The sequence below is a fragment of the Thamnophis sirtalis genome, unplaced genomic scaffold (assembly GCF_051295495.1).
Source record: "Thamnophis sirtalis isolate CommonGarterSnake01/CBP01778 unplaced genomic scaffold, rThaSir2_p1.2 scaffold_2, whole genome shotgun sequence".
Lineage (NCBI taxonomy): Eukaryota > Metazoa > Chordata > Lepidosauria > Squamata > Natricidae > Thamnophis > Thamnophis sirtalis.
The window spans coordinates 86,135,141-86,152,033 of NW_028261382.1; the positions used below are offsets into that span (position 1 = coordinate 86,135,141).

The window sequence follows — 16,893 nt, forward strand, 5'->3', positions numbered from 1 at the left end:
TTTGAACCAGATCCACTTAACCACCATGTTATTTAATTTAACAACTGCAGTGATTCACTTAACGAATGTGGCCAAAAAAAGGTCGCATAGTGGGTCAAAACTCAATTTCTCACTTAACAACATAAATTTTGGGCTCAATTGTCCCAAGTTGAGGACTCCCTATGTTTACTTGAGAGAAGCAACTTAGAACTGAGGAGAAAATTTCTGACAGTGAGAACAATTAAATCAGTGGAACAGAAGTTGCCTCCAGAAGTTGTGAATGCCCCAACACTGGAAGTCTTTAAGAAGATGTTGGATAGCCATTTGTATGAAATGGTATAGGGTTTCCTGCAGTGGTGACATTCAAATAATTTAACAACTGGTTCTCTGCCCTAATGACCATCTGGGTAGGTGGGGCTCGGTGATCATGTGATCGTGTGGGCGTGGCCAACTCAAGGTCACTCAGGTCGATGGGCGCTTCGCCTTAGCTGTTACAATGTAATAAGGGTTAACCGGAGAGGCAGTTTCTGTAAGCAGGTCAATAAAAATTAGGCTAGAAACAACACTAGAATGTTTCCTTCCTGCTTTCCTTACAGGATTAGCCCTGTAAAGTAGAAAAAAACAAAAGGAGATTTCTTCCAACAACCGGTTCTCTGAACTACTTAGAAAGTTACCAACTGAATAGGTGCGAACTGGCTGAATCCCACCACTGGTTTCCTGCCTAGGCAGGGGGTTGGACTAGAAGACCTCCAAGGTCCCTTCCAACTCTGCTATTGTATTGTAAGTACAGCAAAAACCATCCAGGTATAATATGGACAAGATTGTGATAGAAATGTCAGTACAGTACTGCCTGCCATTCTGGTTTACTTTTGAGTAAATGATTTAGCATTCCCAGGGCCCTGACGTAGCCTTGAGGCAATAAATGGAGGCTTTCTTTTTTTTAATTTTTGATAGTTGTGTTCACAGGAAGACTCTGTAACCATTTGGGCTCACTGCCCATGATGAAAGTGGGATTGATATGTGGTGACAGTAACATGTCCTTCAAATAACGCTCGTCTGATGGACTGTTGTACCTGTCGGGCCAGGTGAAATGCTCTGAAATATCAGAACGGCTCATCGTGGTTCCTGATGGAGGCTAATCCATTTTTCAAAGAAAGCGCCAATAGGACCCCCTGCCTATTTGCGCACAAACCTCTAGTGCGTCTCTGAAATTATAGCTGCTTCTGCATCTTTGACTCTTTCCCTCCCCCCAATGCCTTCAAGTCCATCCCTTCATTACTGCTGCTGAAACAGGCATGTATGTGCAGGTAATCCTTGACTTATAACCATGCATTTAGTGACCGAAGTTACAATGGCACTGAAAACTTAGAACTGGGCCTGACACTTAGGTTCAATATGCCTTTGAATCTGAGTGCTTGTATTGAGGATGGTTGCAGGATTATGAGGTCACGTGATCATCGTTTGCGACCTCGTTCGACCTCTGGCAAGCAAAGTCCATGGGGCAAGCCGGATTTGCTTAATGACAGCATGATTCATTTAACGAGTGCAGTGATTTCCTTAACTGGCAAAAAAGTTGGAAAATTGGTCATGATTTACTTAACAACCATCATGCTGGACAACAGAAATTCTAGTCCCAATTGTCATAAGTTGAGGATTACCTGTATACTGCACATACTATATACAGCTTGGGGGGCGGAGGCGGAATGATCAATGAGAGGACTCAGATGTTCTCTTCAGATATCTGTCTGTTCATGCTGTTCTTTCAAAAGGTTTCATTTATGTTTACAATCGTTCTCAGCGCAGGCTTATGCTTGATAGAAGAAACCAAACTTAACCCACAATGCCACTTTGCAGTTGTGAAAATATTCAGGCTTCTGATGAACTATTTCATATTGCCTTTGTTCTCCACCCTGAATAGTTCTCTGGAGGTCACCAACCTTTCGGACCTCAGAAACCACTAAATTCATAATTTTAAATCCCACAGACTGTTAATTTGATTTTTTTAAAAAAAGATAAAATAGTATTTAGTGCAGTATAAAAATGCAAATAATTTTTCTGCGGGCCACCAAAATTTTCTGGCGGACTACCAGTGGTCCATGGACCACTGGTTGGTGACCACTGCTCTGGAGTGAGCATTGTTTTTCAAATTCAGATTTCACTGTAGCTATCCATTGCAGGTGTTTTAATCTGTCTCTGCTGCCGTTTATTTACCTTTATAAATATTGCCTTTCAACCAAATGAAGGTCAAGCACGGTGAGCCCAAAGTACCATCAAATCCAATAAGATGACTACTACAATAAAAAAAAAATACAGCTGCACGATGGGGAAAGGTAATAGAATTGGGCAGATGGTCCACAGGAGAATATTTCACAAATGGGATGCTACAGGAAAAAAGTGGTCCGTCTGTTTTTTTCTTGGATGATGGAAACCCATGGAAGAGAGATTGAAAGACATCCATATTTAGGCAGACTTAAATAGGAGTGTATGTATTTGGTTCATAAACTATGCATTTCTGCTTTGGCTTGAATTTCAAGGTAAGTCCTTTGAAGTCCTCCATGACGTCATCAAAGGATATTGAGACTGGAGCACTCATCCTAAATACTGTTAGGTTGTTGACTGTGGGGCCTGAATAAGATTACAAAAATACCACCAGTCAAACTTGTTTTCAAACTGGTAAACCAGTGAAACCTCTCTTTCGAGAGTCAGCACACTTAATCCCCATTTTGAGCCTGCGAAAAACATCAATGAACGAAGAGGGAGAAATGTGAGGTTGCTTGGACAAGCTTGATTTAGCAGAAAAACAAGCGGTGACATAACACAAAGGGTGTTTTAGGAGAAACAAGCAGAGGGGTTGAGTGGAGATGCTATTTTGAGAACTGCTGCATCTTATTTGTTTGATTTTTTTATTGTTATCTTGGGCCTCTAGAAAACATCATGCAAACCAGTGAAACATTAGAAATCAACCCTGGGCAGGGTGGAAGGGAAGACGGGCCACTAGTTTGTGGCAGCCCCAAAATATGAATTTGGAAGCACCTTTTTTAAATGCCCAATTTTGTCCAACGGCAGCAACGTTTGCGAAGATCAGAGTAATCCGCCATTAAGAGTTCAAGTTTGAAATTCTAACCCCGTCTCTTGACTTCAGCCGTTTTTTGCCTTGGGAAGAGGATACCTAGAATCACACTGGTCGCTCCTGGTGATCTGCCCCACAATTTTCTTATTTACGTTCCTTTTGCAGGAAAAATAGAAACAAAAACACAGCTGCATGACACAATTTTCCCCCTCTGCAGCGTAATACTGTAGCTCATTCCTCTACTTCTGTAAAAGCCTCGTCAGACAGCAGATATAGACCCTTTAGCTCGGGCCCTGCTTCAAATAGTTCTTTCTATCTGCGTGACTCCATCCGTGGGAGGGGTGGGGGCCCCCAAATGATGCAGCTCTTTTCTGAAGAGGCACGGCTGGAGTCGTCTTTGCCACTTCGCTTTGCATGCTGTGCATAAAGGAGGGCGAAGATTTCTGCCTTCCTCAAACCTCCCAGATTTCCTACCTCGTCTCCACGTCTCTGGATTCTCGTTAGGCTGTCCCTCTTCTTGGAGGGGCCTGGCATCCAGCTCGGAAGCGAGAGAGGGTCGTTGCTACCCATCCGCGTCTGAGAGTTAATGCATATTGATGAGGGAGGCTGAGCCCACGGCTTGTTCAGGCTCTCTGCAAAGAGGAGAGGCAGTCCAGTGACTAGGGAACAGCGCGCGGTGTTCCTCCCGCACAGGCAGCTGCTGGCCGGTTCCTCTAGCCGAATTGGTTTTCCTTCCTTCCCTCCATCACTTGGGGCCTACCGGATGGGATGCTGAGGTGAGCGGAGTATTGCCAGCACGCTCAGGTGCGTATTTGTGGAGGCTGGGATGGGCTAGGAGAACCAAGGGGGGGAGAACCTACTGGACAAGGGCTTCAAAGGTGCTTTCCTCTATTGTCTGCTGTGAAAGGCCCAGCAGATCCTACCTTTTCAGCTCCCCAGGTTATCACCCTTCCACAGCAGCCTGTCATCGGGGTGGGGTAATGTTGTGCCTCTGAGAAAAGAAGGATGAGATGCTGAGAGTTCCTGACAGGTGCGTGCATGTTTAGGCAACCGGGGAGATGCTGGGATGAGGACAGCGCTGTCTTTGTGCATGGGAACAAGATTGGTCTGTTTGGAGGAAGGCATCTATAGGGGAACGGCCTCTTTGCCTATAGATTAAGCCTGCATTCCATGGCTCGGAGAAGAGAGGGCTCGCCTTTTGTTCGAGTGACAGCTGGGCTGTGGGATACCAGGCCGTGTGTTTGTACAGGTGGGAAATGTCTCCGTACATCGAATGGCTGGACCGAAAAGGAAGGAGAGATGTGACCAGGGTTATTTGCGGAGACAAAGAGGTGGGAGGGGGGGGGGGCTCTGCGATGAGGCCTGCGATATTTGAGCAGCCAGGGTTTTTATTTAGGGGGCTGTATGGAGCAGGGGTACGGCTCTCCTGTGAGGAGGATGCTTGGGGCATTGAGATGGGTTTTGGAGGTAACCTCATTAGAGGCTCATGATTTCTGGCATTAGACATGGGTGGGAAATCGGTCCCTGATTTCAGGACTGGGAAGAGGCTGGGATGCCTGCTTGTGAAGTGTGTGTGTGTGTGTGTGTGTGTGTGTGTGTTGTGTGTTGAACCTGTGTGGGAAGCTCTGAGAAGGAGGATCAGGTATATAATATGATCTGCAGGAGCCAGGTGGATGTACCTGCAAGGTCCTGTTGGGTTAGTGGTGAGGCAGAACAAGGGATGTTAAAGTGATTATGCCGGAGAAGCTGAAGTCTGCATTCTGCAGATGGATGCTGCAAAAGCAAGGAGAGAAAGGGACAAGGCCATGATTTGTAGCTGTTTTGCTTCTTATTCTTTGATTTTTGAAGACCAGCATTAAAACAGGGCTTTGATTGTTGCTACCTCTTGTAAAGGAAAGCAAGTTTCTTGGTGTCATCCTTCCTTAAATACCATCATGGTGATGTGAACTATACCAGGAAGTAATAGTTCAAAGAAGCTGGGCCAGGACTAAAATCTGGAACTAGTGTCTTCTGAAGTCCCATGATTTGGACAGGGGTTATTGAGGACACCCTCACTGGCCTTTTAGGAGCACCAGCCAAGTGAAATTCAGCTACCCTCACTCACATCAGCACCCCTGGTTTAGATCTGTCTATGTTGCTATGTTGTTGGGCTATGCTATGCATTAAAATGCTGGATCTCGGCTATCTCAGGTTGTTGCTGGCTGATGGTCACCACTGCCAGACTAGTTCTGCTGTATTCAGCAAAAGAGGGGTCTTTCCCCCCACCATCATCTTCTCAAACTTGCTGGCAGATCTGTCCAAGGATAATGGATGATGAGGCTTTCCCATCTAGGCCTCTGAGCCTTGCATTTCATAGCTAGAAATCAGGCATATTGAAGGAACTGTCTGAAGAATAAGTCATTGCAAAAGTCATAATGTCTGTTTCTCCACTCTAATTGTATAAAATGAGCATAATAGTGATATATTTAGTGGGGTTATTGTATGAAAAAGAAAGGGAAAGAAAGAAAGAAAGAGAAACAAACGAAGGAAGGAAAGAAATGAGGGAGGGAGGGAGGAAGGAAGGAAAAGAAGGAAGGAAGGAAAAGAAGGAAGAAAGGAAGGAAAGGAAAGGACAGACCTGTTACACTTACTGAGCCTTTAATAAGCCTCTATTAACCATTTCCTAGTACTTTGCTCTCTCTAGATTGTGCTTTGCTTGTTTTGTTTTGGAGACGCTAAAATGTTGACTGCACGTTCCTAGATCTAAAACTCAGCTCCCTCTTCAAAGTCAGGAGAAGTTAAATCACAGTGGGAGCGGATGGCTCTGTTCTTTCCCAGTTGCAAGTGTGACCTCCTGCTGGGTGGTGCATGGCATGAAACTTGCTGTACAAAGCTGAGTTCTTGGTTTGAGAATGTTGGGTGGACTATTATTCAATTCAAATCCCGTTTTAATAACAGCTGTCAGAAGAAAGAGCCAGCGGCTTTGAGTGTACCCATGTCACATGTTACTAGGGTAGATTCTGCAGATATATGACTTATTGGTTACAGTCTACCCTCTGTGACCAATTACATCACATTATATTATAATGTATTTTTGTTTATAACAGAGCCATTCTTTCTAAATTTGCATGGACACGTTATATATTAGCATATGTAAAAACATATGTCTTTTCTTTCCCTTTTTGATGCTGCTGCAGCTCTTCTCTCTTTTTGGAGAGATTGAAGCAACTACCTAAGTGCCTCGCTTGCTATTTTCCATCTTGCACTTGCCAAGATGTTTTTTCAAAGGCTTCTAACTTACCGAAACACAATATTTCTTGTTGCCCTTGTTCATCTTGGCTTTTAAGCTGATTTGGTGATGAGCTACCGTCTGGCCAATCCATCTAGCACAAAGCTGATGCAGCAAAGCAGCCCTTTCCAACTGGACAGAGAAGAGGAAGAGGCCTTAAACTTCTAGAATCCTTAGCCTGCATAGAATTCTCATTTCGGGAGTTCTGATCGGTTGCCCCCCCCCCCAATTTTAAAGAATGTCTGGGACTTCTGCAAGTCAGACGGGAGATTTGTCTTGCTTGCTGTCTTCCCCTGTTGTGACACCTGGCTTGGTTTGCGTGTTGGAGTCCCCCATATGTGCTTTTCTCCATTCCTAGCATCATGTGGTCAAGCTACGGGATCATCAGTGAAGGATCTTGTAATTGGGATGTTGGGAAATGTGTCCTGTCGCAAATTGGCACGGTGTTGTCCTTGGATGACTTTCTCTGTGTCACTCTTTCTTCCTCTCCTTCAATGAGTCACCTCTTTCCAGTCTTTGTTCTTAATTCATTGGCCAACAAAGAGCCAATAAGCAAGCAGGCAGCAATAACAAGGAAGACAGGGAGAATATTGCAGGTCCAGGAAGTGATCCCTGCAGCCCTTCATTTGGGAGCGTAAACTTTGGCGCATGCCAATCCTCCTAACCTCTTGTCACTGGGGGAGGTTTCGTCTTGAGGAGGTGTACTGACTCTCATGAACCTAGAAGTCCTTTCCTAAATAGCTGCATGAGAAGAACCTCAGATCAGGGTGGGACACTAGTGCGTGTCTTCTCCCAAAATATGATGGGGGAATGTGGCATGTTCCAGGACTTTTTGCGCTTTACTTGGGGCTGCCCCTGAAGAGTGTTCGGAGACTACAATTGGTCCAGAATGTGGCCGCGTGAGCGATATCGGGTGTACCTAGGTACACCCATGTTACACCTGTCCTCCGCGAGCTGCACTGGCTTCCCATCGGTCTCCAAACGTATTTCAAGGTGCTGGTTGTTACTTTTAAAGCCCTACATGGCTTGGGACCTGGATATCTTCGGGACCGCCTCCTGCCACATACCTCCCAACGACCAATAAGATCTCACAGGCTGGGCCTCCTTCGGGTACCATCGACCGGGCAATGCCGGTTGGCGACTACTCGGGGGAGGTCTTTCTCTGTAGCTGCCCTGGCCCTGTGGAATGATCTATCCACAGAGATCCAGACCCTTCCCACTCTCTCGGCCTTCCGGAAAGCCGTTAAAACCTGGCTGTTCTGCCAGGCCTGGGGCTGTTGACCCCAAAATACGGTCCAGCCCCATTTAGAACGGAGTGCATGGTGTGCTGTTTTTAAATCTATCATTTCTTTCTCTGTAATTTATTTATTTATTTATTTATTTATTTATTTATTTATTTATTTATTTATTTCTGTACTGTAAGCCGCCCGGAGTCCTATGGGATTGGGCGGCATATAAATGTTATTAAACTTGCAAACTAAACTTGCAAACTTTTTAAATACAGAGATGGAGAAAGGAAAATGGGTTGCCGTGCCCAAGCAAATTTTATATTTCGATTCTTTTCCTTTGACGTTAACCTTCAATTGCTTTTGTCACCTCATATATGCACCAAAGGGAGTTGGAAGCTTATACAATATAAAGTAGTAATTGGAAGGCCAACTTGTATTTTGCTTCCTGTCCAGAAACTAACCATTTCCCATGACCCAACAAATGCGTGCACAACAAAAGCGTGCCGACAAAACCGCAGCGAGAAAGCCGTGATGTCAAAATCGTGCCCACAACAGCGCGCCGACAAAACCGTGCCCACAAAAGCGCGATTAGGGTTAAGGTAAGGGTTAGGGTTAGGGTTAGGGTTAGGGTTAGGGTTAGGGTTAGGGTTAGGGTTAGGGTTAGGGTTATTACCTTGTTTTCGCGTTGTTTGTTGATGGCATGCTGTTGTCGGCGCGCTGTTGTCGGCACGCTGTTGGCGCGATTTTGACGTCGCGGCTTTCTCACCACGGTTTTGTCAGCAGGCTTTTGTCGTGCGTGCATTTGTCGGTGAACCACCATTTCCTTATATCTGGACTGGAGATCAGTGGGAGAGAAAGGTAAAGGTAAGTCCTTGACTTACAACAGGCCATTTAGTTACTATTCAAAGTTACAACGGCACTGAAAATATGACCATTTTTCATAGTTATGACCTTTGCAGCCTCCCCCTGATCGTGTGATCAAAATTCAGAGGCTTGGCAACTGGTTCAGGTTTATGATCTTTGCTGGTGTCCTGGGGGGAGGGGGGTGTCATGTGATCCCCTTTTGCAACTTCTGACCAGCAAAGTCAAAGGGGAGACCAGGTTCACTTAACGATCAGGTTACTAATCTATCGACTGCCAGTGATTCAGTTACCAACTAGCAATAGCAATAGCAGTTAGACTTACATACCGCTTCATAGGGCTTTCAGCCCTCTCTAAGCGGTTTACAGAATCAGCATATTGCCCCCAACAACAATCCGGGTCCTCATTTTACCCACCTCGGAAGGATGGAAGGCTGAGTCAACCCTGAGCCAGTGAGATTAGAACCGCTGAACTGCTGAACTAGCAGTCAGCTGAAGTGGCCTGCAGTACTGCACTCTACCCACTGCGCCACCTTGGCTCTATGGCAAGACAAGTCATACAATGGGGCAAAATGTCTTAACAAAGGTCTCACTTAACAATGGGAATTTGGGGCTCCATTGTGGTTATAAGTCAAGGACCACCTGTAGTTAGAATAAAGAAAATGAAAAAGGTGGAAAGATCAGTGGTTGATGATGTGGATGGCAGGGAGAATCTTTGAATGGCTGCTATAGAGTCAGGTCTGCTGAATCCAATGGAGGCCTCCTTGTAGCAGTCAGAAGGAGAACAAGTGTGTAGGGCTGGGCGCAGGAATTTAGCATAGGAGCAATGAAAGTGATCGGAGAAAGAGAAGGAGAGTGGGTAGGAAGGGGAAGAGAGAGAGCAGGAGTAGAGAAGAGGTAAGGGAAGAAGGAAGGAGAAGGAGAGGAGGAAGGAAGTAGGGAAGGGAGGGAAGAAGGAAGGGAAAGGAGAGGAGGGTGGAAGGGAGAGAAAGAGAAGGAGAGATAGTAGGAAGGGAAGAGGAAGAGTGGAGGAGAGGCAAGGGAAGAAGAAAGAGGTAAGGAGAAGTGGGTGGAAAGGAGAGAAAGAGAAGGAGAGGAGGGTGGAAGGGAGAGAAAGAGAAGGAGATGAGAGTGGAAGGGAGAGAAAGAGAAGGAGAGAGGGTAGGAAGGGGAAGAGAGAGGGTAGGAGTAAGGGAGAGGTAGGGGAAGAAGGAAGGGGAAGGAGAGGAGGAAGAAAGAAAGTAGAGAAGGAAGGGAGGGAGAAAAGAAAGGGAAAATAAGGTGGTGTTACAACAGGCGCTAGGGATGGTAAACAAAGCAACCCAAACTGTATATTATAACCTTTTAAATGGAATAACAAAGGTATAAGAATGGCAAAGAAAAAGAATCAACAATATTTTGTTATAAATAGCTAAGTATAAATAAATATAGAATAGTACATAAAAATGGATAACGAATAAGGGGACCATGAATGTAAGATAGAAATGTATAGGAGGGAAAACACTAACTGTAAAGAAACCTATACGGGACTGCTATATGATATATGATGGAACTTCTAGTTCCTATGTTGTTTTAAGTCATGTGTTTCTTTTTGTTGATGTGTTTATGTGTTTAAAATAAAAAAAATGTTAAAAAAAAAGAAAGTGATTGATGCTGTAGAATAGTGGTCCCCAACTTTTCCAGGTTTCCATAGCGGGCATGGCAGGGTGGGGGGAGAGGGGGTGGTTCTGAGCGCACAGCTCCAATTTGTGCATGCAATGGGTATGCGACCCTCTACTTGCCACTCACCCAAATTGAGCTTTGCGCACAAACTCCTGCACACTCATGCACATAAAGCTGCACATCGCTTGCGTGGCCCAGCTCCAAATGGGCCGTGGCCCAGAGGTTGGGGACCCCATAAATAAGATACAGAGAGGACTTCCAGTGAGATGATGATGTTTAGAGGCTGCACGTAGATGAGCTCCATCTGATCATTTTAAATTTTATTCCATAAATAAAGATTGGGTAAGAGGTGTTTTTTAAAAAAAAAAAAAAGTTGAAACACACAGCTATGATTTGCTGCCTTCGTAGTTTTTAACCGTGAGGGATGCAATATCCAGTTAAGTTACTTTGTGTGTGAACTTTTAGCTGCTCTGTTAAAACAGGACACTGGTCTGGATATATCATCACGGAGATAGTCTACACTTCATAATCCAGTGGTTATTAGTCATTGCACAATCTCTATGGATGCCATATGTTAGATAAATAAATAAGCTATGATTTGATGGCCACAAGCTAAGTCTGCTGTGTATAAGTGCAGCATCCAGATAACAAAAAAGTGTAAACTAAAGGTGGAAATGTCTCATCTCACAAAATTTACTTTGCCTAACATAACTTGAGAGACCGCCTACTGCCAATTACCTCCACTAGGCCAATAAGATCCCATAGATTAGGCCTCCTCCAAATTCCATCAGCCGGTCAATGTCGACTGGCAACTACCCGGAGGAGAGCCTTCTCGGTGGCTGCTCCGACCCTATGGGGTACGACCCTATTCGTACCCTCACCACCCTTCAGACCTTCCGGGTCCTCATTTCACCCACCTCGGAAGGATGGAAGGCTGAGTCAACCTTGAGCCGGTGAGATTAGAACCGCCGAACTGCAGATAACAGTCAGCTGAAGTGGCCTGCAGTACTGCACCCTAACCACTGCACCACCTCGGCTCTTTTTGATGATGATGATGATGTGGTTTTGATTCATGAACGAATAAGGCAGGGAAAAGAACCAACAAAACAATAACTTCTTTGACCCATAGAAACTTAAGACTCATCCAGGAAGATGGGAATTATCGCAAGTAACATCTGAAGATATAACAGGTGCCCAGCAAGGTGGTTTCTTTAATCCATAGTTTATATACTTGAAATATTTAATCCTTGTAAAAGGTGTTTAATCTCTTTGTCATCCTTCCTGGTGCTCCCATAACTATGTCAATCACTTTACAAGAATTTCTCACAGCCTGATCAGAGTTCTGAGTAAAGTTTCCCAGTTGTGGTTCCCCAATTCTCTTCTCCTTGGTGGTTGCTACGAAAATGATGCTTTGCTTTTCAATGATTGCGATAGTGTAGAAGGTGCATTGTGCTCTAGATGGTAATCACACTGTAAGGGAAAAGACCGTAACATTTTAACACCCTCATTTTCAAGAATTAACACGTAAGTCTTGCACAGTTAAATGTCCATGGAGCTTCTCAGTCATCCGGGTCATGGTTTGTCTCAAAGGTGCTTTTTCCAAGAGGCAGCTGGACTTTCTGGTTCTTCTTTGAAGATGTTTCGCTTCTCATCCAAGAAGCTTCTTCAGCTCTTGCATAGATGCCATTAGTGTTACTAGGGTTGGTCTCACCTCACAGTCTGCCAGATGTTCAGACTGGATTTGGCCTTTTTGTCTACCTATCAAATCCTTCCCAAGGACCAAGATGTGAATATTTGGTGGTGCTAAAGGTATCGTCAACAGATTGTAAGTTGTTCCAAGTAAAGCTCCCTTTTGCAATTGATTGATGGTGATTTTGTCACTGCTGATGTCTCCATGCCTTCATGGCAAGGAACATTTCTTGCAATCTAAATCTTTTAACTGGAGGTATAGAGACTACAGGGACGTGCAGTCACTAGAGGCAAGGGAGGCGGGGCCTCACCAGTCTCCTGAGGGAAAGGAAAGAATTTTAAATATTTTTTAAAAAAATAATTAAAGCCAGGGTAATTGCTACCAGATTTCAAGTCACAGTGGCTTGGTGTCTGCTCTCAGTGTTAACTATAGGAGGAGGCCAGAGAACTCGGGGCCTCCTTTGCATAAGGAATTTTTCGCCTTTTAAAAGTTAAGAAAGGGTTAAAAAGCGAAAACTTTCATATGCAAAGGAGACACTGATTCTCCCGCCTCCTGATCGGGGTGACGTGCGGTGAACTTCATGGCCGGTGAGGGTCCCGCTCTATGGCTCACACGGCACCAGGGCTTCGGCGGGGTTTTCACGCTTGCCTCACCGGCTATGAAGCTCACCGCACATCACTGAGAGACTAAGGTAAATGCAATGCCTGCACCGAGATAAACAATACTGCTTCTTTTCCTTCCCATGCTGATGCTCCCCTCCTAAAGATGACCACAGGCCATTAATACAGCACAAACGCCCCAAATTTGTTTTTTTTAAATAGTGCGTGTAAACTACCAAAGAGGATCTGTAAGGAAGACCCCTGGGAAATTCATAGATTTCAGTCCGAGTTTCACAACCGGACAATCAGTTGCTTACTGAAATGATCCCGGCTTCCCGAAAAAGTTGCAGAATGCTTTCAATTCATCTGCAGATCCTCGAAATGGCAGCAACAGTTGTTTCTTTGTGCCCCAAGGTTGGGGAGGGGGAGAGAGGGGGAGTTGTCACAGCAACAGATCTGCAGCCCAATCGCGATGCCTTTTCTTTGCAGTGACTGTGGTGACAATAGAGCAATTTTAATCCAGAAGGAAGAGCCGAGGCTCCCATCCATCAATCAGCAAGGAAATCTGGAGGGAGCCAGCAGACCCAGCAGGCAGCCTTTTAAAAAAGCTCTGGTTTACAGAACTTTGCCTTCGTCCCAGGCTGTGTCTGGCGTGATGAATTCGTCTGCTAGATGGCAATATTCAAATAAGTTAATGGTTCCCTTCGGAAATTAAATTGGTTCAGCCTTCCCCTGCCTTTGCCCCCTAAATTTATCAAATCAAAGCCCAATGCTTGGAGGCAATCTGGGTTTAGCTGGCAGGGGAACCTTCAGAGCCAATATTATTTGTGTTTTTACTGCCAGCATCAAGCAGCTGCAACTCAGCTCCTGCAAGGTCTTTTCTTAAGGTGGATTATTATAGGCAAGATCATACTTTTCAATTAAGGCAGCTTGTTGTGAATCTGCCTCTTCACATTGCAGCATTGTCTTTGCTTGAAAGCCAGGTTTCCCTGGATATTCAATTGTACATGCATTCAATTGCTTAAATTAGAGCTGGATCTCTCTCCCCCCCCCCCAATGTCCTTGGACCTGAGAGGTTGAGTCATCAGAGAATCGCTGCAGAGGGAGGATAAATCTTCTTCCTTTTTGATTTTGTCAAAAAAGATGGCGTTTTGGCCACCAAGGTGGATCTGACTCTTGACGTTAGCTCAATATAATTAAGCTATTTTCAAATATAGAATTGCCCAAGCGTTTTCCTTCTTCCTTTTTGTGACAGGGCGGTGTGGTGTGTGTGTGTGTGGGTATTGTTATCTTTAATTGCTGCAATATTCTGCCTGGTTCAAGGGAATATTCAGCAACCTAGACAGCTTTCTGTTCCTCACCAAAAGGAGCTGATTGCAATTATGGTGGATAATTTCAGAGAACCATTGTTACATTAGTCTTCCTGTTGAGAATATTACTCTGTTAGAGATATGGCAGTTATAGGTGGGAATTCTCTAGCCCTAACTCACACCATTCTTTTGTTGTGATCCTTCTTTACAATGTGTGCAAATACCGTATAATGTGAGAAGAAGTTTTATTTTCAAAATCATGGTACCGTCCTGTCTTCTTTGGTACATCTGCTGCTTCTGTTCTGTTCTAAGTTTTATTTACGTATCTATTTGTATCTCAACTTTATTATTTTGACAAAAACGGAAGGCAGCCGACGTATCCAACACATCTTTCTTTTCCTATTTTCCCCAAAACAATATCCCTGTGAATTGAGTTGGGCTGAGAAAGAGTGACTGGCCCCAAAATCACCCAGCTGGCTTTCATGCCTAAGGCGGGACTAGAACTCACGGTCCTCCACTTTCTTGGTGCTTTAACCATGAGACCCAACTATGGCTGGTTGAGATTAGATATTATTAGTTCTTCTGCTGTTGGAATCAGTTGTTTTATTTATTATTAAATTGTAACATTTTAATCTTCTTTTATTTCTAGCCATTATCCTTAAACATGATTCCAAAGAAGGGTGATATTAATCCCCCCCATAACTATTTTCTGTATGTTGGAAATAAATAACAGTTTGGTAAAAAAAAAAACTATTTGAAAATGTTAAAAAAAACTCTCTAAAAACTCTTAATGCTAGAAAGATACAATAATACCATTTTAAGCGAAGCACTGGATGAAGAGGAATATCTTAGATTGGTGCTGAAAGCTTTAGAAAGCTTAGTGGTCAGTTGTAATAAACAAGGAAGAAATTGTATTATCAAGAAGTGTTTGGTATCTTATTGGGGTTTTTAAAATGTCCCTCTCCTTCCTTTTTCTCCTGCTATTTTCAGCGGCAAAAACTTCTATGGTAACTAAATGCCAGGAAGCAAAAGCTTGTCCTTTTTTGCTACTCTTGTATAAAAGTGTTTTCCTGAAAAAGATGAACCCAGATTTGTTGGAACTTAGGGTAATTTTTACTCCAAGCAATGGGACATAACCAATGCTCTACTGTTGATGCCAGGATCGACTGGCTACTACCATTGCCTCATTTATGTTCCTTCTCTTGCAGAGGCCATCCTTCTTCCATTTGCCAATCCAACATGGAAGCCCCTCTTGTAAGCCTGGATGAAGAGTTTGAAGATCTGAGGCCATGCTACATATTGGATAGGGAAGAGAAAGCTCATTATTTTTATGGCTCTTCAGCTCAGCACTTGGAGGATCCTTCTCTTTCTGAGCTTGAGAACTTCTCTTCTGAGATCATCAGCTTCAAGTCCATGGAAGATTTGGTCAATGAATTTGACGAGAAGCTCAATATTTGCTTTCGGAATTACAATGCCAAAACAGAGAACTTGGCTCCCGTGAAGAACCATTTCCAGATCCAGGAAGAAGAGGAGAATCTGCAGGATGAAGAGTAAGTCAAGAAACGAACAGTCATAGAAATTGTTTCTGGTTAGCACTTTCTCAGTGTTTTCTACCTGGAGGCATCTAATAGAACATCTACTGATTCAAAGACATACCAGCTTTTCTTCTTCCTTTTATTTTTATTTTCCCCTTTATTGAAAGTGATTTATTTTTAGGTCCCCTTTTTGAAATTGAATTATGGACTCAAATTATTTGAAGGGCTCCAAGTTGAGAAAATCTGATTTGGTATAAAAGCATCTATTCAGATAGATACAAAATTGTGTCCATTAAAAAGAAAACATCCCAAAGATGCAATTGCATTTTTGTGCAACTTTTAAAGAAAACAGCTGCAAGTGGATGTGAAAACAAGAAACAGCCCAAAAGTTCAAACAAAGAAGCAAAACTAAATTTATAGATTCTTTCTTTGTTAGTGTAACAATTATTTAGTTTTTGTTCCCTAGATCAGGAGTCCCCAGTCTGGGTCCATGGCTTATTAGGAACTGGGCTGCTCAAGCAGGCAAGGCTATATTAGACTGGATTATTGTAACGCGCTCTACATGGGGCTGCCCTTGAAGAGTGTTCGAAGACTTCAGTTAGTCCAGAATGCAGCCGCGCGAGCGATTGTGGGTGCACCTAGGTACACCCACGTCACACCTATCCTCCGCGAGCTGCACTGGCTACCCATTAGTCTCCGAATCCGCTTCAAGGTGCTGGTCGCTACCTATAAAGCCCTACATGGCATCGGACCTGGGTACCTGAGAGACCGCCTCCTGCCAATTACCTCCCTCAGACCGATAAGATCTCACAGGTTAGGTCTCCTCCGGATTCCATCCGCCAGCCAATGTCGGCTGGCGACTCCCCGGGGGAGAGCCTTCTCTGTTGCAGTTCCAGCCCTCTGGAATGACCTCCCCGTGGAGATCCGGACCCTTACTACCCTTCTGGCCTTCCGCAAAGCCACCAAGTCCTGGCTGCTCCAGCAGGCCGGGGGGCTTGTGAAACACCCAGCCCCACGGAAATTGTGAATGTTGTGCCTTTTTTAAAAGTGTTGTCTTGTCTATTTATCCCCTTTCCCTTGTCTGTTGTGAGCCGCCCGGGAGTCCTCCAGGAGTGGGCGGCATACAAGACAAATAAAATGAAAAAAATGAATGAAATATATCTATGCATGTGCAGGGTAGCATGTGAAACCATGCTCCTACAGTCCTTGACTTATGATTATTTGTTGACAGTGGTTCAAAATGATGACAGCCATTGGAAAGGTGATTTATGACCTGTCCATGAAGTTGTGACCATTGCACCAACTCCTGTGGTCACATGATAGCAATCCAGGCACCTGGCAACTGGCTCTCAATTATGACCAATTGCGGCATCCTGCAATCACTTGATCACAATTTGCAACCTTCCTGGCTGTTTCCAACAAGCAACATCGATTGGGGAAGTTGGATGTGCTTAACAATCACAGTAAACATTGTCCTAAAATTGGGTGTGGTCATGTGATTTGATTTGATTTGATTATACTTATATGCCGCCCTTTTCCCCCAAAGGGGACTCAGGGCGGCTCACAATTCAAATCAGGGAAGGGGGGTACAGACAAAAAATAAAAGACGAAACATAACAATACATAATTTAAAAACACACAACAGTCATATCATTCGAGACGGGGGCAACGGTTCTTTAGCCCCAGGCCTG

General features: G+C 44.2%; 1 protein-coding gene across 6 annotated transcripts in view; it reads left to right on the forward strand.

Moving 5' to 3' along the window:
* The first annotated feature begins 2,445 nt into the window (after positions 1–2,445).
* Positions 2,446–16,893, forward strand: part of FEZ1 (fasciculation and elongation protein zeta 1) — a 48,113-nt gene continuing 33,665 nt past the window's right edge. For 2 of the 6 annotated variants that reach the window (XM_087706293.1, XM_087706296.1), the window contains exon 1: positions 14,876–15,217. In XM_087706293.1, the coding sequence (XP_087562419.1) occupies positions 14,907–15,217 (311 nt within the window). In that variant the 5' untranslated portion in view covers positions 14,876–14,906. Of the gene's footprint in view, positions 3,854–3,975; positions 4,080–4,277; positions 4,299–14,875; positions 15,222–16,893 lie in introns of those variants that run through there. The other 4 variants (XM_087706291.1, XM_087706294.1, XM_014074125.2 and 1 more) reach the window with 4 other exon arrangements.